Source organism: Bufo bufo, chromosome 7 (genome assembly GCF_905171765.1).
Source record: "Bufo bufo chromosome 7, aBufBuf1.1, whole genome shotgun sequence".
NCBI classification, from domain to species: Eukaryota; Metazoa; Chordata; class Amphibia; order Anura; family Bufonidae; genus Bufo; species Bufo bufo.
This window is the reverse complement of record NC_053395.1, coordinates 203,783,430-203,810,634: the sequence shown is the minus strand read 5'-3', so window position 1 is coordinate 203,810,634 and position 27,205 is coordinate 203,783,430. Positions and strand designations below refer to the sequence as shown.

The 27,205-nt window shown below is 44.8% G+C and overlaps 1 protein-coding gene across 1 annotated transcript in view; it reads left to right on the top strand.

The window, feature by feature from the left end:
- The window catches only part of GALNT13 (polypeptide N-acetylgalactosaminyltransferase 13), a 397,996-nt gene that overhangs the window by 291,407 nt on the left and 79,384 nt on the right, over positions 1-27,205 (top strand). Inside the window, exons 8-9 of the mRNA XM_040441045.1 lie at positions 15,121-15,260; positions 22,550-22,648. Of these exons, the coding sequence (XP_040296979.1) occupies positions 15,121-15,260; positions 22,550-22,648 (239 nt within the window). The remainder of the gene's footprint in view (positions 1-15,120; positions 15,261-22,549; positions 22,649-27,205) is intronic.

Sequence of the window (27,205 nt, the reverse complement as noted above, 5' to 3'; positions counted from 1 at the left end):
AATATGAAAAGGTATATTTTTGGGGTGGAACCAGTGCCAAGTAGTTGAAAATAGCCATAAATAGCTTTTGGGGCTCTATTTTATTCCCCAAGCTGTTTGTGATTTACTTGCTAAAATTAGGCAATATAACCCAGAGCCTGCCTGGCAATACTCTACTATATCTGTCCTGTAAGCCAAGAGCCAATGACCAATCTCAAGAGTTCTTCTGAACTAGAAGAATGGATGAAAGGCAACTGGTGGAGGAGAAAACTGAAGTTCTCTGGAACAGAGATCCTCGTCTAACAGCAAAATAGCAACTTGCATATCCAATGCCTCTATGGGAAATACAATTTTTTACAGCTCAGATTATACATGAAATGTGGGTGCAGTTATTGATGGGGATGCTGTTTCTTTGGAACAAATTTAATTCTTTATACTCATTAAACATACATTTCTTCATAACCTCGAGGCTGACTACTATAATACATTATATCTAGGCTTTCCAGACCAAGAAATACACTGCCTTCAATGAGTCAAAAATGCTGCAGCTAGGTTAATACCCAAATAACCTTGATATGCTGCCATCCTTTGCTTGCTGCACTGGCTGCCCATAAAATTGAGAATAAACAACTTAACCTCCAACTACTTGAAAGACCTTATTCACTTTTAAAAAAAAATCGGAATAATCCTTGCCTACCTGGGGGCCTGGAATGTCTTGTACTTATCCAAGGTCCTGTGTCAAGCATCTCCCCATTGTTAATGACAATCTTTTGGACCTCAGTCCACACCAGGCAGTGAAGTGATAGATGAAGAAGATCTGTATTTAATACCCGGCAGTAGATTCATGGAGATCTTGATTATGATTTCCATCAATGTCCTCAAGGACATCACTGAGTAGCATTATAGAGGATCGGATGAGTTATCATTGGCACCACCAGAAGGGGGCAGACACTTCTCACAGGATGCTGGATCTGCAAGTAGGATCCCTTAAAGCATCATGTAAGAAATTTAATAAACTTATTTTTACTCATAAAGAACACTTCAAAAACAGCTTTTCTGTCAACCTCATGGAAATTCTCTTCTAATGTTTGAGATCCTACAGAGATAAGGACCAGATACAGTGTTCTGTCTCTTTGCTGTTATATTTTTGGTACGTTTTCATAACCTAGCAGTGAGAGAGCAGAAAACATAAGCTTGTTAATGGAAATTTACTCGTTTTCGTCCCACTTCTGCCTTCTAAGAGATAAATAGAAGGATCTAAAAGAATGCAACATCAAAAAAGATTAACAAGAACAAAGACGTATGGATTAGAATGGCAAACACAAATCCATGGACAATGCAATTAGAGAGAGCGCCCATCATGTCTGGTCTGCAGTTTACGGCTCTCTTGTATCAGTGTATTTCATTAAAATTGCATTTGTCATTGCTAAAACATCAAACTCTTCCATGTATTATGAAGTGTTTGTTTAGATTGTTGTATAGTTGTCGACAACATGTTTAAAATTTCATTAGGGATTATTGAGCATAATGAATGATGACGATGAATGGCGATTGAATACCTCAGAACAGATTCTAATAATATGTAACAAAGCCAACTAAAGTAAAAACTACTTGTGCACTGGATAACTTTCAACAGAACTAGACAATATAAAAAACCAGACTGCTGTTACAGGGGCGCTCCAGGCTACACATCCAGACTGCTGTTATAGGGGAAGTCTAGACTACACATCCAGACTGCTGTTATAGGGGGAAGTCCAGACTACACATCCAGACTGGTGTTATATGGGGAGGTTCAGACTACACATCCAGACTGCTATTATAGGAGGAGGTCCAGACTACACATCCAGACTGCTGTTATAGGGGGAGGTCCAGACTACACATCCAGACTGCTGTTATAGGGGGAGGTCCAGACTACACATCCAGACTGCTGTTATAGGGGGAAGTCCAGACTACACATCCAGACTGCTGTTATAGGGGGAGGTCCAGACTACACATCCAGACTGCTGTTATAGGGGGAGCTCCAGACTACACATTCAGACTGTTGTTATAGGGGGAGGTCCAGACTACACATCCAGACTGCTGTTATAGGGGGAGCTCCAGACTACACATCCAGATTGCTGTTATAAGGGGCGCTCCAGACTACTGTTATAGGGGGAGTTCCAGACTACACATCCAGACTGCTGTTATAGGGGGAAGTCCAGACTACACATCCAGACTGCTGTTATAGGGGGAGGTCCAGGCTACACATCCAGATTGCTGTTATAAGGGGCGCTCCAGACTACTGTTATAGGGGGAGTTCCAGACTACACATCCAGACTGCTGTTATAGGGGAAGTATAGACTTCACAGCCAGACTACTGTTATAGGAGGAGGTCCAGACTACACAGCCAGACTGCTGTTATAGGGGAAGTCTAGACTTCACAGCCAGACTGCTGTTATAGAGGGAGGGCCAGGCTACACCATCAGACTGATGTTATAGGGGGAGCTCCAGACTACACATCCAGACTGCTGTTATAGGAGAAGGTCCAGACTACTAGAGTTGAGCGAACCCGAACTGTAAAGTTCAGGTTCGTACCGAACCCGAACATTCACGTAAAAGTTCGGGTTCGGGATCGGGTTCGGTGTTTGGCGATTTTTATGGCGCTTTTTGAAAGGCTGCAAAGCAGCCAATCAACAAGCGTCATACTACTTGCCCCAAAAAGCCATCACAGCCATGCCTACTATTGGCATGGCTGTGATTGGCCAACTGCAGCATGTGACCCAGCCTCTATTTAAGCTGGAGTCACTTATCGCCGCCCGTCACTCTGCTCAGATTAGTGTAGGGAGAGGCTGCAGCTGCTGTGAGGGAGAGATCAGAGAGCGATCTAATCAAGAACTGGTTTATGTACTCAGCGATTAACAGAAAAAGTGTTTTTTGGGTGCAGTACACAATTTTTTTAAGCCTGCACTGAGCCAACTACTGCTGAAAACAAACTTTTTTTTCTTCATTTCATCAATATCAATACCTGATCGGCAGCCATTTTATGCAACGATAGTGCACCAGTATAGGCTATCTACAAGTCCATAAATACAGCTTTGACATACTGGGCTGAAAAAACCCTCTAATATACTGCACATCTGGGATTAGACAAGCATAAGTGACTGTCACATTTAGGACAGAAATACAGCTTTTTGGTTAGGGTGAAAAAACCCTCTAATATACTGCACATCTGGGATTAGACAAGCATAAGTGACTGTCACATTCATGCCATAAATACGGCTTTTTGGTTACTGGGGTGAAAAAAGCCTCTAATATATTGTACATCTGGGATTACACGTGCATAAGTGACTGTCACATTTAGGCCAGAAATATGGCTTTTTGGTTACTGGGGTGAAAAAAGCCTCTCATATACTGCACATCTGGGATTACACGTGCATAAGTGACTGTCACATTTAGGAAAGAAATACAGCTTTTTGGTTAGGCTGAAAAAACCCTCTAATATACTGCACATCTGGGATTACACGTGCATAAGTGACTGTCACATTTAGGACAGAAATACAGCTTTTTTCTTACTGGGGTGAAAAAACCCTCTGATATACTGCACATCTGTGATTACACATGCATAAATCACTGTCACATTTAGGACAGAAATACAGCTTTTTGGTTAGGGTGAAAAAACCCTCTAATATACTGCACATCTGGGATTAGACAAGCATAAGTGACTGTCACATTTAGGCCATAAATGCGGCTTTTTGGTTACTGGGGTGAAAAAAGCCTCTGATATACTGCACATCTAGGATTAGACAAGCATCAGTGACTGTCACATTTAGGCCAGAAACATGGCTTTTTGGTTACTGGGGTGAAAAAACCCTCTGATATACTGCACATCTAGGATTAGACGTGCATAAGTGACTGTCACATTTAGGCCAGAAATGAGGCTTTTTGGTTACTGGGGTGAAAAAAGCCTCTGATATACTGCACATCTGGGATAAGACGTGCATAAGTGAGTGTCACATTTAGGCCACAAATATCGCTGTCATGTAGAGTTAAAAAAAAAATATAGAGTGCAAAACCCTACATCAGGGTTTATATTGGCGGTTAAGTATTTTTAACATACTTAACCACTTTTTACTTTGCTTTGTGAATGCTAACTATGAGGCAAACATCTAATTAGGGACGCGGTCATGGTCGTGGTGGTGGTGTTGGTGGAGCCTCTGGTGCAGGGAGAGGACGTGGCCGTTCTGCCAGCTACACATCCTACTGAACCTATTACCTCAGGTCCCAGTAGCCGCCAGAATCTACTGAGATATTTGGTCGGGCCTAATGCCGTTCTAAGGATGGTAAGGCCTGAGCAAGTACGTACAGGCGCTAGTCAATTGGGTGGCCGAAAGTGGATCCAGCACGTTCACATTATCTCCCACCCAGTCTTCTGCAGAAAGCGCACAGGTGGTGCCTGAAACCCATGCCCATCAGTCTGTCACATCACCCCCGTGCATATCAGGGAACCTGTCTGAGCCTCAAGTCATGCAGCAGTCTATTATGCTGTTTGAAGACTCTGCTGGCAGGATTTCCCAAGGGCATCCACCTAGCCCTTCCCCAGGGGTGGAAGACATAGAATGCACTGACGCACAACCACTTATGTTTCCTGATGAGGACATGGGAATACCACCTCAGCACATCTCTGATGATGACGAAACACAGGTGCCAACTACTGCGTCTTTCTGCAGTGTGCAGACCGAAAAGAAGGTCAGGGAGGAAGACTGGGTGGAAGACGATGCAGGGGACGATGAGGTCCTAGACCCCACATGGAATGAAGGTCGTGGCACTGACTTTCAGTGTTCGGAGGAAGAGGCAGTGGTGAGACCGAGCCAACAGCGTAGCAAAAGCGGGAGCAGGGTGCAAAAGCAGAGCAGCCGTCGCCAAAACAGTTCTCCTGCTACTGGCCACCGTCACCAGGGACCGAGCACACCAAAGGCAGCTTCAAGGAGTTCCCTGGCATGGTACTTCTTCACACAATGTGCTGACGACAAGACCCGAGTGGTTTGCACGCTGTGCCATCAGAGACTGAAGCGAGGCATTAACGTTCTGAACCTTAGCACAACCTGCATGACCAAGCATCTACATGCGAAACACGGGCTGCAGTGGAGTAAGCACCTTCAAAACCAAGAAAGGGCTCAGGCCCCTCCTGCTCCCTCTTCTGCTGCTGCCTCGGCCTCTTCCTCCACCTCTGGAGGAACGTTGGCACCTGCCGCCCAGCAAACAGAGGATGTGCCACCAACAACACCACCTCCGTCACCAAGCATCTACACCATGTCACACGGAAGCGTTCAGCTCTCCATCTCACAAACCTTTGAGAGAAAGAGTAAATTCCCACCTAGTCACCCTCTATCCCTGGCCCTGAATGCCAGCATTTCTAAACAGGCGCACTGTTATGGTGGATCTGTGGAAGACACACTGTTATGGGGGCATCTGTGGATGACACTGTTATTATGCCTCTTATTAGCCCCCATTATGCCTCTCATCACTCCCATATCAGCCCTTATGCCTCATTAGCCCCCATATGCTGCCTCTCATCATTAGCCCCCATATGCTGCCTCTCATCATTAGCCCCCATATGCTGCCTCTCATCATTAGCCCCCATATGCTGCCTCTCATCATTAGCCCCCATAGGCTGCCTCTCATCATTAGCCCCCATAGGCTGCCTCTCATCATTAGCCCCCATAGGCTGCCTCTCATCATTAGCCCCCATATGCTGCCTCTCATCATTAGCCCCCATATGCCTCTCATCATTAGCCCCCATATGCTGCCTCTCATCATTAGCCCCCATATGCTGCCTCTCATCATTAGCCCCCATATGCTGCCTCTCATCATTAGCCCCCATATGCTGCCTCTCATCATTAGCCCCCATATGCTGCCTCTCATCATTAGCCCCCATAGGCTGCCTCTCATCATTAGCCCCCATAGGCTGCCTCTCATCATTAGCCCCCATAGGCTGCCTCTCATCATTAGCCCCCATAGGCTGCCTCTCATCATTAGCCCCCATATGCCTCTCATCATTAGCCCCCATATGCTGCCTCTCATCATTAGCCCCCATATGCTGCCTCTCATCATTAGCCCCCATATGCTGCCTCTCATCATTAGCCCCTATATGCTGCCTCTCATCATTAGCCCCCATATGCCTCTCATCATTAGCCCCCATATGCCTCTCATCATTAGCCCCCATATACCTCTCATCATTAGCCCCCATATGCTGCCTCTCATCATTAGCCCCCATATGCTGCCTCTCATCATTAGCCCCCATATGCTGCCTCTCATCATTAGCCCCCATATGCTGCATCTCATCATTAGCCCCCATATGCTGCCTCTAATCATTAGCCCCCATATGCCTCTCATCATTAGCCCCTATATGCTGCCTCTCATCATTAGCCCCCATATGCTGCCTCTCATCATTAGCCCCCATATGCTGCCTCTCATCATTAGCCCCCATATGCTGCCTCTCATCATTAGCCCCCATATGCTGCCTCTCATCATTAGCCCCCATATGCTGCCTCTCATCATTAGCCCCCATATGCCTCTCATCATTAGCCCCCATATGCCTCTCATCATTAACCCCATATGCCTCTCATCATTAACCCCCATATGCCTCTCATCATTAGCCCCCATATGCTGCCTCTCATCATTAGCCCCCATATGCTGCCTCTCATCATTAGCCCCCATATGCCTCTCATCATTAGCCCCCATATGCTGCCTCTCATCATTAGCCCCCATATGCTGTCTCTCATCATTAGCCCCCATATGCCTCTCATCATTAGCCCCCATATGCTGCCTCTCATCATTAGCCCCTATATGCTGCCTCTCATCATTAGCCCCCATATGCTGCCTCTCATCATTAGCCCCCATATGCCTCTCATCATTAGCCCCCATATGCCTCTCATCATTAACCCCCATATGCCTCTCATCATTAGCCCCCATATGCTGCCTCTCATCATTAGCCCCCCATAGGCTGCCTCTCATCATTAGCCCCCATATGCTGCCTCTCATCATTAGCCCCCATATGCCTCTCATCATTAGCCCCCATATGCTGCCTCTCATCATTAGCCCCCATAGGCTGCCTCTCATCATTAGCCCCCATATGCCTCTCATCATTAGCCCCCATAGGCTGCCTCTCATCATTAGCCCCCATATGCCTCTCATCATTAGCCCCCATATGCTGCCTCTCATCATTAGCCCCCATATGCTGCCTCTCATCATTAGCCCCCATATGCTGCCTCTCATCATTAGCCCCTATATGCTGCCTCTCATCATTAGCCCCCATATGCCTCTCATCATTAGCCCCCATATGCCTCTCATCATTAGCCCCCATATACCTCTCATCATTAGCCCCCATATGCTGCCTCTCATCATTAGCCCCCATAGGCTGCCTCTCATCATTAGCCCCCATATGCTGCCTCTCATCATTAGCCCCCATATGCTGCCTCTCATCATTAGCCCCTATATGCTGCCTCTCATCATTAGCCCCCATATGCTGCCTCTCATCATTAGCCCCCATATGCCTCTCATCATTAGCCCCCATATGCCTCTCATCATTAACCCCCATATGCTGCCTCTCATCATTAGCCCCCATAGGCTGCCTCTCATCATTAGCCCCCATATGCTGCCTCTCATCATTAGCCCCCATATGCTGCCTCTCATCATTAGCCCCTATATGCTGCCTCTCATCATTAGCCCCCATTTGCTGCCTCTCATCATTAGCCCCCATATGCCTCTCATCATTAGCCCCCATATGCCTCTCATCATTAGCCCCCATATGCCTCTCATCATTAGCCCCCATATGCCTCTCATCATTAGCCCCCATATGCCTCTCATCATTAGCCCCCATATGCTGCCTCTCATCATTAGCCCCCATATGCCTCTCATCATTAGCCCCCATATGCCTCTCATCATTAGCCCCCATATGCTGCCTCTCATCATTAGCCACCATATGCTGCCTCTCATCATTAGCCCCCATAGGCTGCCTCTCATCATTAGCCCCCATAGGCTGCCTCTCATCATTAGCCCCCATATGCTGCCTCTCATCATTAGCCCCCATATGCCTCTCATCATTAGCCCCCATATGCTGCCTCTCATCATTAGCCCCCATATGCTGCCTCTCATCATTAGCCCCCATATGCTGCCTCTCATCATTAGCCCCCATATGCTGCCTCTCATCATTAGCCCCCATATGCTGCCTCTCATCATTAGCCCCCATAGGCTGCCTCTCATCATTAGCCCCCATAGGCTGCCTCTCATCATTAGCCCCCATAGGCTGCCTCTCATCATTAGCCCCCATATGCCTCTCATCATTAGCCCCCATATGCTGCCTCTCATCATTAGCCCCCATATGCTGCCTCTCATCATTAGCCCCCATATGCTGCCTCTCATCATTAGCCCCCATATGCTGCCTCTCATCATTAGCCCCCATATGCCTCTCATCATTAGCCCCCATATGCTTTTCATCATTAGCCCCCATATACCTCTCATCATTAGCCCCCATATGCTGCCTCTCATCATTAGCCCCCATATGCTGCCTCTCATCATTAGCCCCCATATGCTGCCTCTCATCATTAGCCCCCATATGCCTCTCATCATTAGCCCCCATATGCTGCATCTCATCATTAGCCCCCATATGCTGCCTCTAATCATTAGCCCCATATGCCTCTCATCATTAGCCCCCATATGCTGCCTCTCATCATTAGCCCCCATATGCTGCCTCTCATCATTAGCCCCCATATGCTGCCTCTCATCATTAGCCCCCATATGCTGCCTCTCATCATTAGCCCCCATATGCTGCCTCTCATCATTAGCCCCCATATGCTGCCTCTCATCATTAGCCCCCATATGCTGCCTCTCATCATTAGCCCCCATATGCTGCCTCTCATCATTAGCCCCCATATGCTGCCTCTCATCATTAGCCCCCATATGCTGCCTCTCATAATTAGCCCCCATATGCCTCTCATCATTAGCCCCCATAGGCTGCCTCTCATCATTAGCCCCCCAAATGCCTCTCATCATTAGCCCCCATATGCCTCTCATCATTAGCCCACTTATGCCTCTCATCATTAGCCCCATATGCCTCTCATCATTAGCCCCATATGCCTCTCATCATTAGCCCCATATGCCTCTCATCATTAGCCCCCATATGCCTCTCATCATTAGCCCCCATATGCCTCTCATCATTAGCCCCCATAGGCTGCCTCTCATCATTAGCCCCCCAAATGCCTCTCATCATTAGCCCTCTTATGCCTCTCATCATTAGCCCCCATATGCCTCTCATCATTAGCCCCCATATGCCTCTCATCATTAGCCCCATATGCCTCTCATCATTAGCCCCCATAGGCTGCCTCTCATCATTAGCCCCCATAGGCTGCCTCTCATCATTAGCCCCCATATGCCTCTCATCATTGGCCCCCTTATGCCTCTCATCATTAGCCCCCATATGCCTCTCATCATTAGCCCCCATAGGCTGCCTCTCATCATTAGCCCCATATGCCTCTCATCATTAGCCCCCATATGCCTCTCATCATTAGCCCCATATGCCTCTCATCATTAGCCCCATATGCCTCTCATCATTAGCCCCCATATGACTCTCATCATTAGCCCCCTTATGCCCCCAACAGCCACATATTTTATAAAATAAAAAAACACTTACCTCTCCTGCTCCTGGACACCGCCTGCCTCTCCTCAGTCGACTGTGCGACTGTGCTCTGAACTGGCGCGCACAGCGTGAGGTCACAGAGCGCCCTCATGCTGTGCGCAGCCCTGCACAGCCGACAGCCGACAGCCGAGGACCAGGAAGTGGTAAGTACAGAGCGTTCACCACTTCCTGGTCTCTCGGTTCTAATGAGCGCTTCCATAATGGAAGCGCTCATTAGTATTCACCTGGGGGAATCAGCGGGGGGGCAACCGGGGGGGCAAAGGACAACATAGGGGGGGCGAATGCCCCCCCTCGCCCCCCCCTAGCGACGCCACTACCAGGCGGAGAGCTGTTAGGCGCACATCCTTCCGCCGCCAAGGATCGCAGGGCAATATTCTTTGCCTCCTGTTGCCTCCTCTTCCTACTCGGCTTCCTCCTCCTCTTCTTCCACCTGCTCATCCGGTCAGCAACAGACCTTCACCACCAACTTCAGCATAGCCAGGGGTAAACGTCAGCAGGCCGTTCTGAAACTGATGTGTTTGGGGGACAGGCCCCACACTGCGCAGGAGTTGTGGCGGGGTATAGAACAACAGACCGACGAGTGGTTGCTGCCAATGGGCCTCAAGCCCGGCCTGGTGGTGTGCGATAATGGGCAAAATCTCGTTGCAGCTCTGGGACTAGCCGGTTTGACGCACATCCCTTGCCTGGCGCATGTGCTGAATTTGGTGGTGCAGAAATTAATTCACAACTACCCCGACATGTCTGAGCTGCTGCATAAAGTGCGGGCCGTCTGTGCGCGCTTTTGGCGTTCTCCCCCCGCTGCTGCTCGCCTGTCAGAGCTGCAGCGTAACTTCGGCCTTCCCGCCCACCGCCTCATATGCGACGTGCCCACCAGGTGGAACTCCTCCTTGCATATGCTGGAGAGACTGTGCGAGCAGCAGCAGGCCATAGTGGAGTTTCAGCTGCAGCACGCACGGGTGAGTCGCACTATGGAACAGCACCACTTCACCACCAATGACTGGGCCTCCATGCGAGACCTGTGTGCCCTGTTGCACTGTTTCGAGTACTCCACCAACATGGCCAGTGGCAATGACGCCGTTATCAGCGTTACAATACCACTTCTATGTCTCCTTGAGAAAACACTTAGGGCAATGATGGAAGAGGATGTGGCCCAGGACGAGGAGGAGGAAGAGGGGTCATCTCTAAAACTTTCAGGCCAGTCTTTTAGAAGTGGCTCAGAAAGAGGATTTTTGCAACAGCAGAGGCCAGGTACAAATTTGGCCGGCCAGGGCCCACTACTGGAGGACGAGGAGGAGGAGGATGAGGAGGAGGATGAAGCATGTTCGCTGTGTCAGCGCCAGCACCTCAGAAGGCAGGGTTAGCATGGCTGACATGTGGAAAAGCTTTATCACCTCGCCGCAACAACCGTCCCCAACTGCTGATATGGAGCGTGTTAGCAGGAGGCAGCATTTGAACAACATGGTGGAACAGTACCTGTGCACACGACTACACGTACTGACTGATGGTTCTGCCCCATTCAACTTCTGGGTCTCCAAATTGTCCACATGGCCAGAGCTTGCCCTGTATGCCTTGGAGGTGCTGGCCTGCCCTGCAGCCAGTGTACTCTCTGAACGTGTATTTAGCACGGCAAGAGGCGTCATTACAGACAGACGCAGCCGCCTGTCCACAGCCAACGTGGACAAGCTCACGTTCATTAAAATGAACCAGGCATGGATCCCACAAGACTTGTCTGTACCTTGTGCACAATAGACATTTATACCACCATCAAACATACATTCTTGTACTCAAGTCAAGTGCAATGATTCTTTGTTTTATTTTATTTTTATTTGTCCCAATATTTTGGTGGCTACCTACCCAATAAAAAAAATAATAAAACATTGTTGGCTACCTCCTCTTCCTCCATTGCTGCCTCAACCTACAACACCACATTCACCGCCTCCTCAACCACCGCCTCCATATCCTTCTCTGAGTTGCAGGATAATAATTTTTAATTTTTAGTTATTTTATTTAATTTTAAGTTATTTCCCTATCCACATTTGTTTGCAGAGCAGTTGCCATGCTCTTAAGCACATTTTACTACCTTTTACATCCCTCTAGCCTTTTCAAGGACTATTTTAGTGCCCTAAATTGAAAGAAATCTTATTTTCAATTGTCGGGTGACATTTCACCATTTTTGGCGTATACAAACCCCTGCTGTGCCTGGGTGACAGGGGCCAAAATCTCTCAAAATCCTCTGTTGTATTGCTGGGTGACATGAAACCCCTTTTGCCGTGAATGAACCCCTGCTCTGCATTGCTGACAGGGGCCTAAATCTCTCCAAATCCTCTGTTGTATTGCTGGGTGACATGTACCCCCTTTTGCCATGAATGAACCCCTGCTCTGCATTGCTGACAGGGGCCTAAATCTCTCAAAATCCTCGGTTGTATTGCTGGGTGACATATACCCCCTTTTGCCGTGAATGAACCCCTGCTCTGCATTGCTGACAGGGGCCTAAATCTCTCCAAATCCTCTGTTGTATTGCTGGGTGACATGAACCCCCTTTTGCCGTGAATGAACCCCTGCTCTGCATTGCTGACAGGGGCCTAAATCTCTCAAAATCCTCTGTTCTATTGCTGGGTGACATGAACCCTATTTTGCCGTGAATGAACCCCTGCTCTGCATTGCTGACAGGGAACTAAATTTTGTGAAAACATCTGTTACTGATCGGAAGTTGCGCGAATACAAGCGCACGCTGATGATAGCATTCCCACCTGACAGCGGGGGCACAGTGGAAGCACAAGGCGAAGGCAGAGGAGGAGGAAGAAGTCGCCAACGCAGCTGGGGCACCACCAGTACCTGGGTTGGCATGGCCCAAATGTGGAAAAGCTTTGTCAGCCTTGGAGGTGCTGACCTGCCCTGCAGCCAGTGTATAGTGTGAACGTGTGTTTAGCATGACAGAGAGCATTATCACAGGCCACAGCCAATGTGGACCAGCTTACTTTTATTAAAATGAACCAGGCATGGATCTCACAGGACTTGTCCGTACCTTGTGCAGAATAGACATTTATACCAGCCTCAACCATCCATTCTTGTACTCAAGTGCACTTATTCTAAGTTTTATTTTGTTATATGTCCCAATATTTTGGGGGATACCCCAATTTAAAAATAAAAAATAACACAAATCAGTGTTGGCTACCTATTCCTCCTTCACCGGCGCTTTCACCTACACCGCCACGTCAACCTACACTGCCACATACACCCATCCACCGCCTCCTCAACCTCCTACTCCTAGATCCAGATTGTTATTTTAAATTTTTCTGTATTTTATGTTATTTTAAGTCATTTCCCTATCCACATTTGTTTGCAGAACAGTTGCCATGCTCTTAAGCACATTTTGATGCCTTTTGCAGCCCTCTAGACCTTTCCAGGACTATTTTAGAGCCATTTTAGTGCCCAAAAGTTCGGGTTCCCATTGACTTCAATGGGGTTCGGGGTCAAGTTCGGGTCCCGAACCCGAACTTTTTTTTCAAGTTCGGCCGAACCTGCCGAACCCGAACATCCAGGTGTCCGCTCAACTCTACAGACTACACATCCAAACTGCTCTTATAGGGGGAGCTCCAGATTACACATCCAGACTGCTGTTATAGGGGGAGCTCCAGATTACACATCCAGACTGCTGTTATAGGGGGAGGTCCAGACTACACATCCAGACTACTTTTATAGGGGAAGTCTAGACTTCACAGCCAATAGTAAGAGAGATACCACCGCACACTCAGGGTTATCATGCAAATAAATTTATTTTATTGTGATATATCCTCCAATGAGTACATAGGCAATAACAGAAGAATGCCTATATTGTGACTCCGAGTCTTGATGTTTCGTTCACAAAGTCACAAAAGTAGGGAGGAGCATGGAGAATGTCCTTCATGAAAATTCCTGGAGGGCCCCCGTGGAACAGCATGAACGTGCTGCATGGGAGGCTGTGGGCCAGTGTCCATCCCATGACAGAGGTGAGAAGATCTGAGAGACTTAAGGCACATGAGGGTATCTGTCTCTCTGTTTTCTCCTTGCAGTGTTGTTGTTGGGTAATGACCACACCTCTTGTCAGGTGACGCTTGTGGTCATTACTGAGGCTCTATTTAGTTCTGACTTACACTGCTTACCATGCGGTTGATATTTCCTGTTGGAGTTGGTTGAGCTGGTGTGTTGTTCCTTTGGATCTCCTGCTCATCCATTCTTCTTTAAAGGGCTTCTGTCACCCCACTAAACAGTTTTTTTTTTTTTGGTTACTTTTAATCCCTATACTGCGATTTATGCATACATACTGTAATTAATCATTTTGGTTCAGCAGATTATGTTAAAAACGTACTTTTAAAATATGCAAATTACCTTGCTACCAGCAAGTAGGGCGGCTACTTGCTGGTAGCAGCCGCATCCTCCTATCCTAAAGACGCCCCCTCCGCATGTTGATTGACAGGGCCAGCGGACGGGATCTCTCTCTGCTGGCCCTGTTTGCATTCAGTAGCCGCCCTACTTGCTGGTAGCAAGGTAATTTGCATATTTTAAAAGTACGTTTTTAACATAATCTGCTGAACCAAAATGATTAATTACAGTATTTATGCATAAATCGCAGTATAGGGATTAAAAGTAACCAAAAAAAAAAAAAACACTGTTTAACTGTTTAGTGGGGTGACAGAAGCCCTTTAAGCTACAGTTGCAAGAAAAAGTATGTGAACCCTTTGGAATGATATGGATTTCTGCACAAATTGGTCATAAAATGTGATCTGATCTTCATCTAAGTCACAACAATAGACAATCACAGTCTGCTTAAACTAATAACACACAAATAATTAAATGTTACATACTTTTTCCACCTGCACTGTGATGTTTACATGGTGTGTTCAATAAAAACATGGTAACATTTAATTCTTTGTGTGTTTTTAGTTTAAGCAGACTGTGATTGTCTATTGTTGTGACTTAGATGAAGATCAGATCACATTTTATGACTAATGTGTGCAGAAATCTATATCATTCTAAAGGGTTCACATACTTTTTCTTGCAACTGTAAGTGCATTTGGTTGTTCGTTTGTGTGTGTTGTTGTCTAGGCCTCAGGGAGACGCTGGTTCCTTCATCTGGGAAGGAACCAGTAGTCTCATTCCCTGCCACCACTCCTAGGGCCTTCCAGGGTCTCCACGGCTTAGGTTACGTGTGTATGAGTATTTCCACCTTCAGGGTTTACTCATACTGGCATGAGTCAGGGAGAGGTCTAGGGATTCCTAGGAAGTCACCATTGCTCTCTCTTAGCTTTGAGACCTAGACTTCGGTCTATTCCTTCTGTGTGTTATCTGAGGCTATCCCCTCCCCATTACCTATGACACTCAATTGGTTACTGTTTTGCCTCATGAGGGAAATCATACAAGTTTTTATAATGTTTAACTGAGTTTGGGAAAATGATGAATTAAACTGTATTGTTTTTCTAATGTTCCAGGTGTTGTCAAGGTTGATTATGGGGATGTTACAAAGAGGAAATCTCTACGACAAAGACTGAAATGTAAACCATTTTCCTGGTATCTAGAAACAATTTATCCGGACTCCCAGATTCCACGGCGTTACTTTTCTCTCGGTGAGGTATGTTTTTTTCTTTTTACTATTTTGTCTTGTTAGCCTGTTTTTGCTCAAGTTAATGTGCAGTTTACTCATCTCTCCACAGATTGCATTGGATTTGTGAGATTTACAAAATTAGGATTAATTCATATTTGCAAAATAGACTTGGAACTTAATGCTGTTTTTCTTGGATACCCGTGAAAGTGAATTGCCAATTTATGTAGGAGAGTAAAGAAAAGTTCTCATTTCTAAGAAATGGGTAGATTTTGAGTCATGTATATATAGTTACATGAACTATGGGAAACTACTAAGCCAATGTCTTTGAGTTAAAAAAAAAAATATTCAACTGCTTACCTAAAGAAGTTATCCCATGACTAATAAAAAAAAACAAAAAAAACAGACATCATACAGTACATGGCAATATCTTCCTAACAAAGCTACAACCAATCCTGTACCTCACATGGATCAAGAGATATCCTCATTCATTGCTCCAATTGCTCTGCTAGATTTATTTCAAGCTGGCAGCTCACAAGCATGTCCTTTCTCAGGGATCAAGTCCTTTCTGCTGCAGCTCAGAAGGCGTGTCCTTTCTCACTGGGCATGTCCTGTATGTGGCAGATTTCCTCTTTTAACTGTCACAGCTTCTAACACTAGATCCGGCTGTGGCAGTCGAACTGAGCATGTGTGACCACCTCAGGGATGTTAAAAATCACAGAAAAAAGATAATAATGCACAACAAAATAGATCCAAGCATTATATATGAACTAAGCCCTCATTCTGATATAATAAAATCTGAGACTCTTAGCCAATATATTTTGATCAAAACACATCTGTGCCCACTTACCCCCGCCAAGGTGGTCTCAGGTCAGGAAGGTCCTACGCTAAACCTCCCTATGCCATTGGGCATCTATGTTCAGGAGCGCAGACCCCTAGTCACCTCTATGTGCATCCAGCAACCAATGAGAGGAGGAGCAAGGGATGTTACTGAAATGGACATTGCAATCTCTTTCTAACAAAATTAGAACCTGCCCTGTACCTCCTATGGATATAGAGCTATCCCCATTCATTGCTCCAGTTGCTCTTCTAGATTTATTTCAAGCTAGCAGCTCAGGGTGCGTGTACTTTATGTGGTGGCTCAGGGGCAAGTCCTTCCTCAGGAGGTGTGTCCTTTCACCTGCATGTCTCTTACTATAACTGTCACAACTTCTAAAAGTGGATCAGACTAGTGGCAGTTGATGGATAAAACTGAGCATGTGTGACCACCTCAGCAATGTTACTGAGGAGGAAAAGGAAATAAGGAAAACCACAGGTGTGCTATAAGAAATAATTATTTTTGAATAACTCAGTGTCTATACTGGTTAATTATACGCAATGACAGAAGTATTCATAATCAGGTACTGGTTTGAAATATGTAGAATATTTTTTAGCACAACCCCTTCAAAGGGGTTCTCTAATTGGGACATATATCCATACATTGTATTAAGGCATATGAATATCATCCACTCTGATCCCGTCTATTAGTCGACACATAGAACTTCTAGAACGATCAGGTCTTACTCGCTGCAGGAAAATGCATCACTCCACATAGCTTCATTGAGCAGATCTGTAGGGGAGCTACATTCTGAAAAGGGGGTTGGTCGCCAAACTTAAACTAGGCGCCGAAAAATGCAGCAATATAGGATCAATGAGAATAGAAAATTATATCCAGCACTTAGTGACATTAAAAACAGTTTTTTTTTATTGAGATGTGCAAAGGTACAAACAGATCATAAAAATGTACGCATTTCGCGGAACACTTGCCCTTTGTCAAAAACTCATTTGAGTTTTTGAAAAAAATGCCAAGTGTTGCCCAAAACATATAAAACTTTTATCTGTTTGTACCTTTGCGCATCTCAATAAAGATCAATTTTTTAACGTTGTCAAGTGCTGGATATATTTTTATTTTTTCAAGTGGAAGGTCCGTTCCTCCGTATCACACCGACCAAGCAAGCGTCTATGAGGTCCTTGAGCAGCTGACCTGGTAAAGGTTAAAACCCATCTTTTTTGTTTCGATTAGGATCAATGAGAAGCAGATGTCTACTATGGAGCTGTAGGCTCTACATGGTGCCTCTGTCCAATATCATAGAATCACTGGATCAGTGGGAGAATATCTCTATGATATGATATCTAATGGAACATGGGGTAAATTCAGGCACATAAGCAAAAGTACAGTATTGGCCCATATACACTGCTCAAAAAAGTCAATCACACTTCTGTGAAATCAAACTGTCCACTTAGGAAGCAACACTGAGTGACAATCAATTTCACATGCTGTTGTGCAAATGGGATAGAAAACAGGTGGAAATTATAGGCAATTAGCAAGACACCCCCAATAAAGGAGTGGTTCTGCAGGTGGTGACTAAAGACCACTTCTCAGTTCCTATGCTTCCTGGCTGATGTTTTGGTGACTTTTGAATGCTGGCGGTGCTTTCACTCTAGTGGTAGCATGAGACGGAGTCTACAACCCACACAAGTGGCTCAGGTAGTGCAGCCTTTCCAGGATGGCACATTAATGCGAGCTGTGGCAAGAAGGTTTGCTGTGTCTGTCAGCGTAGTGTCCAGAGCATGGAGGCGCTACCAGGAGACAGGCCAGTACATCAGGAGACGTGGAGAAGGCCGTAGGAGGGCAACAACCCAGCAGCAGGACTGCTACCTCTGCCTTTGTGCAAGGAGGAACAGGAGAAGCACTGCCAGAGCCCTGCAAAATGACCTCCAGCAGGCCACAAATGTGCATGTGTCTGCTCAAACGGTCAGAAACAGACTCCATGAGGGTGATATGAGGGCCCGACTGTCACGGCGGACGTGCACAGTTAAACAGATAACACACCAACCAGGCTCTGGACGAGAGACAGGGGAAGGGTCACCTCCTAATTTATCCCTGACCTCTTTCCCTGCAATGCTAAGCCCACAGACAAATCTTGATGGTAGATTTGCTGTGTCCACCAGCCTATTCTAACAGAACCCTGAACTCCCTGAGATGGTGAAGTGGGGAGAAAGGAGCTGCCAGCTCGCACAGAACCTGGATGGGTAAGATGACATAAACAACCAAACAAGAAAAGACACTTATCTGCTGAGAGCAGGAACAAACAGCCAACCTTCCTTCCTAGCTTCCAAGACCACAATGATGAGTATAATCCGCTCAGAGCACTTTAGCTGGAGACTATTTAAACTAATGACTCCACCCAGTGCACCTGATGCGAGGCGGATCCAGCACAGCATCAAAACAAATACTAGACTCGTGCTGCAATCCTGGCTGACCTCCGCACATCGTCAGAGTGGGGCATGACACCGACGTCCACAGGTAGGGGGTTGTGCTTACAGCCCAACACCGTGCAGGATGTTTGGCATTTGCCTGAGAACACCAAGATTGGCAAATTCGCCACTGGCGCCCTGTGCTCTTCACAGATGAAAGCAGGTTCACACTGAGCACATGTGACAGACATGACAGAGTCTGGAGACGCCGTGGAGAACGTTCTGCTGCCTGCAACATCCTCCAGCATGACCGGTTTGGCATTTGGTCAGTAATGGTGTGGGGTGGCATTTCTTTGGAGGGCCGCACAGCCCTCCATGTGCTTGCCAGAGGTAGCCTGACTGCCATTAGGTACCGAGATGAGATCCTCAGACCCCTTGTGAGACCATATGCTGGTGCGGTTGGCTTTGGGTTCCTCCTAATGCAAGACAATGCTAGACCTCATGTGGCTGAAGTGTGTCAGCAGTTCCTGCAAGACGAAGGCATTGATGCTATGGACTGGCCCACCCGTTCCCCAGACCTGAATCCAATTGAGCACATCTGGGACATCATGTCTCGCTCTATCCACCAACGTCACGTTGCACCACAGACTGTCCAGGAGTTGGCAAATGCTTTAGTCCAGATCTGGGAGGAGATCCCTCAGGAGACCGTCCGCCACCTCATCAGGAGCATGCACAGGCGTTGTAGGGAGGTCATACTGGCACGTGGAGGCCACACACACTACTGAGCCTCATTTTGACTTGTTTTAAGGATATTACATCAAAGTTGAATCAGCCTGTAGTGTGTTTTTCCACTTTAATTTTGAGTGTGACTCCAAATCCAGACCTCCATGGGTTGAAAAATTTGATTTCCATTTTTTAATTTTTGTGTGATCTTGTTGTCAGCACATTCAACTATGTAAAGAACAAAGTATTTCAGAAGAATATTTAATTAATTCAGATCTAGGATGTGTTATTTTTGTGTTCCCTTTATTTTTATATATATATATATATATATATATTGTAGGAAGGCGCAAGGGTCCGTCATTGACGGAAGGTATGTGTCACCGAGATTCCTGGCCTCGGTGAGGTAAGAGCTGGTAATTTTAAGTGTCAGCTGCAGTTAGTGCTGACTGACACTATTTGTTATTTAGTATGGCTGTAGAGCCGATGACTGGCCGCAAACCCTACAAAATGATCCCTCCTCCTGTGCCACATCCTCTTCCATCATCGCCAGCAGCGTTTTTTCAAGGAGGCATAGAAGTGGGATAGTAACGCTGAGAACGGCGTTATCAGCACTGGCCATGTTGGTGGAGTACTCGAAACAGCGCAACAAGGAACACAGGTCTCGCATGGAGGCCCAGTCATTGGTGGTGAAGTGGTGCTATTCCGCAGAGCGACTCACCCGTGCGTGCTGCAGCGGAAACTCCACTATCGCCTGCTGCTGCTCGCACAGTCTGACCAGTCTGTATTAGTTGGCGATTTTATAGCATATTCACAGGATATCCGCAGAGGCTGAACTCTCATAGAAGTGAATGGAGAGGATTGCTCATGCACGGCCACCTCTTCAATCACTGCAGCTTTCATATGGGGCCTCATTCTTAAAACAGATGTGGTCCAAGAGGTGGAATCCACATCTATCAGAATTTCTATGGTATATCTCGTTGATTTACCGTAAAAGTCTGAATCTTTAACTGTGCACCCTCCATCTTCAATCACTGCAGATTCATTACTGAACAGTTGTAGAATGTTGACACCAGGTGAATTAAATGCTATATTGGTTGTCAGAGACTAAGCTGATGAACTCAAGCACCTAATTCTAATATTTGCGTACTGTTATACCAGCTCCATTGAACACATTGTTTCTATACAAAACTGATACAACGTAGAACGCTGTTTTTAGCTCGTGATGTTTATTCAATGTTTTAAAATAAATCTGAATATGTGATTTACCCCACAGCCTCCAATCGTTCTGTTTGAGCTTATTTGAAGTTTTCAGGGTTGCACATAATGAGTAGAGCAGGCAAACTCATTTGTGCTAGCTCAAACATCACGGCATCACCAACAAACAAGGCCCCTGGTGTTTAATTATGCTGTATTTTGTTCCTAATTTAGTATAGTGACTGTGTGTTAGAGGATGTGATTTAGCATTTCCTCAGAAAATGTTGTGTGTATTTTATACATGGCATCGGCAGCTTTCTGCCAGGAATGATGCTGAGAAATAGTCACAGAAGAAAAACAAGTCTCTGGCTTCAAAAGAGCCGTGCATGGTGAAAAATGCCTTAGAGGAACTGTAAGAAAATTGAGTTTGATTGACATTAGTGAAGCTTCTTCAAATAATTTGTTTACTGCATAGAATGTACAGTTTGTATACAATGCATTTAGAAAGTCTTCAGGCCCTTTCACTTTTTTCACATTTTGTTATTTTGTGGTAAACTAAAAATAAAATGCAAGTTTATGCCCATCAAACTGTACTCAGTACCCCATAATGACAAAGAGAAAACAGCATTTTAGAAATTTTTGCTAACGTTTATTAAATAGGATTTTATTTTTATTTTGCATTGTTTGAAATATTTAGACAATTTACATTTAGCGCTTGGAGCCTCCCATTTCTTTTGATCATCTTTGAGATGTTTCTACAACTTGATTGGAGTCACCTGTGGTAAAATCAGTTGAATGGACAAGATTTGGAAAGACACAGCCCTGTTTATATAAGGCCTCACAGCTGACAATACACATCCGAGCAAAAACCAAGCCATGATGAAGAAAGAACTGCCTGAGCTCAAAGATAGGATTTTTTGGAGGCATAGATCTGGAGAAGGGTACAAATAACTGTTTGCTGCACATAAAGTTCCAAGGAGCATAGTGGCCTCCATAAATCTTAAATGGAATAAATTTGTAACAACAAGGACTCTTTCTAGAGCTGGCCTAGTAATCAGGGTAGCGAGGCCTTGATAAGAGAGGTGACCAAGAGCCCAATTGTCACTCTGGCTGAACTCCAAAGATCATGTGTGCAGATGCGAGAAACTTTCAGAAGGTCATCATTGTAGCACTCCACCAATCTGAGCTTTAGGGCAGAGTGGCCAGAGAGAGGCCTTTCCTCAGTAAAAGAAACATGAAAGCCCCCCCGGAGTTTTGCAAAAAAAAACAAAAACTGAAGGACTCTGCTCATCACCTGCCCAATACCATCCCTACAGAGAAGCATGGTGGTGGCAGCAACATGCTGTGGGGGTGTTTTTTAGCAGATGGGACAGGGAGACTAGTCAGGGTTGAGGGAAAGCTAAATGGAGTACAGAGATATTCTTAATGAAAACCTGAATCAGAGCGCTCTAGACCTCAGATTGGACCAAAGGTTCACCTCCCAACAAGACAATGAGCATAAGCATACAGCCAAGTCAACACAGGAGTGGCATAGGGACAACTATGTGAATGTCCTTGAGTGGCACAGCCAGAGCCCTAACTTGGCCCAAATTGAAAATGGCTGTCCACCGAGGGTCCCCATCCAACCTGACAGAGCTTGAGAGGATCTGCAGAGAAAAATGGTAGAAAATCCCCAAATTCAGGCATCAATCCTAAGAAGACTGGAGTCTGTAATCGCTGCCAAAGGTGCCTCAACTAAGTCCTGAGTAAAGGGTCTGAATACTTATGTTAATGCAAGATTTTAGTTTTTCCTTTTCAACAAATTAGCAAAGACTTTGAACATTCTGTTTTCACGTTCTCATTATAAAGTGCAGAATATTGGGGGGAAGAATCGTTTTTTTTATTTTTATTTTAGCACAAGGCTGCAACATAAAATATGAAAAAGTGAAAGTCTCTGTTATTGCTGTAATGTTCACTGGACCTTTCTGAATTCTTGAGAAAGGTCCTGTGACAAGACTGGTTTGGAGTGATTCGGAATTCCTAGTTTAGATGGATAGATAGGGAGTCGGGACATGGTATATGAATGCTGTGGACTTATGTGTTTTTTTAAACTTTACTACTGCATATTACATTGTATACTTGTACAATCCAACTTTTACATAATTTTGTTCTCCTTTACTTTATAGATAAGAAATGTAGAAACGAACCAATGCCTAGATAATATGGGTCGTAAAGAAAATGAAAAAGTTGGCATCTTCAATTGTCATAGCATGGGAGGAAATCAGGTCAGTAATAGTGCATGTGGAGTCTTAAAAATGTTAGCACTGGCAGCCTACATAATTAAAGTGGAGGTCCCCTGAGGTGCTGCCTTAAAGTGTAAGTCTACCCTTAAAGGGGCTGTCTCATGAGGGCAACACCTGTCCAAATGACCTATTATGGCATATGCATGTTATAGAGGGGCGTCCGTCCCCCTTGGGACCCCCTGCGATAAGTCAGATAGGTTCTTGTTCTTGCAGGCTCAAATGCCTAAATAACCACTGCATAATACTACTTTTACCCTACAACTGTTTGCCAGGGGCAGGATCAGAATCATTTGATCATACCAGAACTGTATTTTTTAAAATCTATACCGGTTGTACTCTTCTATGCTGATTATTTTCTTAATTCATCTTTATATTGGCCAGATGTTTTAATTTTTAGATACAGAACTCCTAATTACCTTGCACAGACATAAAGTTAAACTTCTGGCTTGCTGAAACCACCACAGGGTGGAGCTAAAGAGCATAATTGAACTCATCAACAGCACAGTATGAGCATGCTCCCTCTAACGGTGGCTACTGGTAGCTAGAAGGTTATGTTTAAAATGTATGTATACATTGATTTACCGTAAAAGTCTGAATCTTTAACTGTGCACCCTCCATCTTCAATCACTGCAGATTCATTACTGAACAGTTGTAGAATGTTGACACCAGGTGAATTAAATGCTATATTGGTTGTCAGAGACTAAGCTGATAACTCAAGCACCTAATTCTAATATTTGCGTACTGTTATACCAGCTCCATTGAACACATTGTTTCTATACAAAACTGATACAACGTAGAACGCTGTTTTTAGCTTGTGATGTTTATTCAATGTTTTAAAATAAATCTGAATATGTGATTTACCCCACAGCCTCCAATCGTTCTGTTTGAGCTTATTTGAAGTTTTCAGGGTTGCACATAATGAGTAGAGCAGGCAAACTCATTTGTGCTAGCTCAAACATCACGGCATCACCAACAAACAAGGCCCCTGGTGTTTAATTATGCTGTATTTTGTTCCTAATTTAGTATAGTGACTGTGTGTTAGGCCTCTTTCACACTTGCGTTGTCCGGATCCGGCGTGTACTCCACTTGCCGGAATTACACGCCGGATCCGGAAAAACGCAAGTGTACTGAAAGCATTTGAAGACGGATCCGTCTTCAAAATGCGTTCAGTGTTACTATGGCACCCAGGACGCTATTAAAGTCCTGGTTGCCATAGTAGGAGCGGGGAGCGGGGGAGCGGTATACTTACAGTCAGTGCGGCTCCCGGGGCGCTCCAGAATGACGTCAGAGCGCCCCATGCGCATGGATGACGTGATTCATGTGGTCACGTGATCCATGCGCTTGGGGTGCCCTGACATCACTCTGGAGCGCCCCGGGAGCCGCACGGACGGTAAGTATACTGCTCCCCCGCTCCCCACTGCACTTTACCATGGCTGCCAGGACTTTAGCGTCCCGGCAGCCATGGTAACCATTCAGAAATAGCTAAACGTCGGGTCCGGCAATGCGCCGAAACGACGTTTAGCTTAAGGCCGGATCCGGATCAATGCCTTTCAATGGGCATTAATTCCGGATCCGGCCTTGCGGCAAGTGTTCAGGATTTTTGGCCGGAGCAAAAAGCGCAGCTTGCTGCGGTATTTTCTCCGGCCAAAAAACGTTCCGTTCCGGAACTGAAGACATCCTGATGCATCCTGAATGGATTTCTCTCCATTCAGAATGCATTAGGATAAAACTGATCAGGATTCTTCCGGCATAGAGCCCCGACGACGGAACTCTATGCCGGAAGAAAAGAACGCAGGTGTGAAAGAGCCTTTAGAGGATGTGATTTAGCATTACCTCAGAAAATGTTGTGTGTACAGGGTGGGCCATTTATATGGATTAACTTCCTGTTTGTGGCACATTAGTATATGTGAGGGGGGAAACTTTTCAAGATGGGTCGTGACCATGGCGGCCATTTTGAAGTCGGCCATTTTGAATCCAACTTTTGTTTTTTCAATAGGAAGAGGGTCATGTGACACATCAAACTTATTGGGAATTTCACAAGAAAAACAATGGTGTGCTTGGTTTTAACGTAACTTTATTCTTTCATGAGTTATTTACAAGTTTCTGACCACTTACAAAATGTGTTCAATGTGCTGCCCATTGTGTTGGATTGTCAATGCAACCTTTTTCTCCCACTCTTCACACACTGATAGCAACACCGCAGGAGAAATGCTAGCACAGGCTTCCAGTATCCGTAGTTTCAGGTGCTGCACATCTCGTATCTTCACAGCATAGACGATTGCCTTCAGATGATACGAGATGTGCAGCACCTGAAACTACGGATACTGGAAGCCTGTGCTAGCATTTCTTCTGCGGTGTTGCTATTAGTGTGTGAAGAGTGGGAGAAAAGGGTTGCATTGACAATCCAACACAATAGGCAGCACATTGAACACATTTTGTAAGTGGTCAGAAACTTGTAAATAACTCATGAAAGAATAAAGTTACGTTAAAACCAAGCACACCATTTTTTTTCTTGTGAAATTCCCAATAAGTTTGATGTGTCACATGACCCTCTTCCTATTGAAAAAACAAAAGTTGGATTCAAAATGGCCGACTTCAAAATGGCCACCATGGTCACCACCCATCTTGAAAAGTTTCCCCCCTCACATATACTAATGTGCCACAAACAGGAAGTTAATATCACCAACCATTCCCATTTTATTAAGGTGTATCCATATAAATGGCCCACCCTGTATTTTATAAAGTTCTGGCTTGCTGAAACCACCACAGGGTGGAGCTAAAGAGCATAATTGAACTCATCAACAGCACAGTATGAGCATGCTCCCTCTATCGGTGGCTACTGGTAGCTAGAAGGTTATGTTTAAAGTGTATGTATATGCAGGGGTCTGAAAGAGTTATAAAAACTATAAAGACATATTAATAAATTAATCAGCATAGAATTTTAAACCAGAACAAATCAGCAAGATATGGATTGACATAGTGCGAATGGGCTATCATAAAACAGACTGAGCCTGCCTAAAATTAAGTAAAAAATAAATCAAATTTATGTGCCATTTCAAGTATTTTGAAAGTTTTAGGTGACATTTGTGTGGCTATTGTAATGGATGTCATTAATGGTTGTTATCCAGTTTTCATCCAGCATCGATTACTGAAAGGAAAAGCTCAAGAATGAGCTAAATAATATATTAATATACTTTATATAAGAGAAGAAACTATTGGATTTATATTTGTATTGTATTGTTATGTATACAATAATTTGTATTATTAATATTATTACGGTTTATGTATTAATATATTACAAATAATACTTGTTGCATTATACATTTTTAAGGTATTTGATTATTATGATGTTAGTGTTACTTTTATTCTTTCGTATAATCTGCAGAAATAGCTTACAGCAAAAATCAATCCAGAGTCAGATGGTTAAGAAATCCATCTGGTATAACGGATTAGCAGGAAATCTAATTCTTGATTTTTGACACGTCCAGGTCTGATACATTAATACATTTTAATATATTTTGGTAGCCCTATTTTTTATTATTTGGTAGAGCTATTTTTTATTATTATCACTTATGCTTTTATTGTTTCTTCTGGGTCAGAATTTAATTATTTTTTTAATTGGCATGATAATTATTATTTAAAGGGTAATTGTCAAGTTTTAATAAAAAAAATCAATTATAGCATATGTTACTGCTGAAGCAGCATTATGCATAAAGCAATCTTTAGTTTCTTCACTTACCACTGTTTTCCTTGAGTTTTTCCCTAAGTTACATTTACAATATGAGGACCTTCTCAAGATGGCTCCTCTGCCAGTTCTCTGAGGCTAAAACTGCTTTCCCTCACTTCACATACACACTTGCTGTAGCCAGTAGCTCCCTGACAGCCAATCAGATTGGATTATTGAGAGACACGCCTCCTCACTCTGAAGCATAATACAGGCATGCAGTGTTCTTAGCCAGGTGACGTCACCGGAGGCCAGCCTTATGCGTTCCAAAGTGGAGCGCACAGAGGATCACTTACCAGTGCGTTCCACCACATGCCTGGCACCCCATTTCCGGTAACGTCACTTCCGGTTCTGGCACCATTTCGCGCCAGTTTCCAAATTGTTGATTGGATTAGCCTATGTATTTATATGTCATTGTTGAGCCATATGTTCTCTATAATTGTTTTTAAATATTATCTGCTCCTGAGGAAGGGGGTATTACTACAAGTAGCCCCCGAAACGTGTTGAGCCACTTATTATCCAATAAAAGACATTTACCAGAAGCCCTGGATGTGTGTGCTGCCGTAAATCTCTACCATGTTAAATGCGATCCTGGCCGCGGGGGGGATTTTTTATTGTTTTTTCTGGGTCAAAATTTACTTTTTTTTTTTTCATTGGCATGAAAATTATTATTTAAATGTCCAGAGTCTGGTTATTTAATTTGTTTGATACAGAAATAATATTAATGATACAAAAATATACAAAATAACATAATAATAATAATAGTAGTTCAACATAAAATAAACAAGTTTAAAGGGGTTCTACAGTTTGTTTTA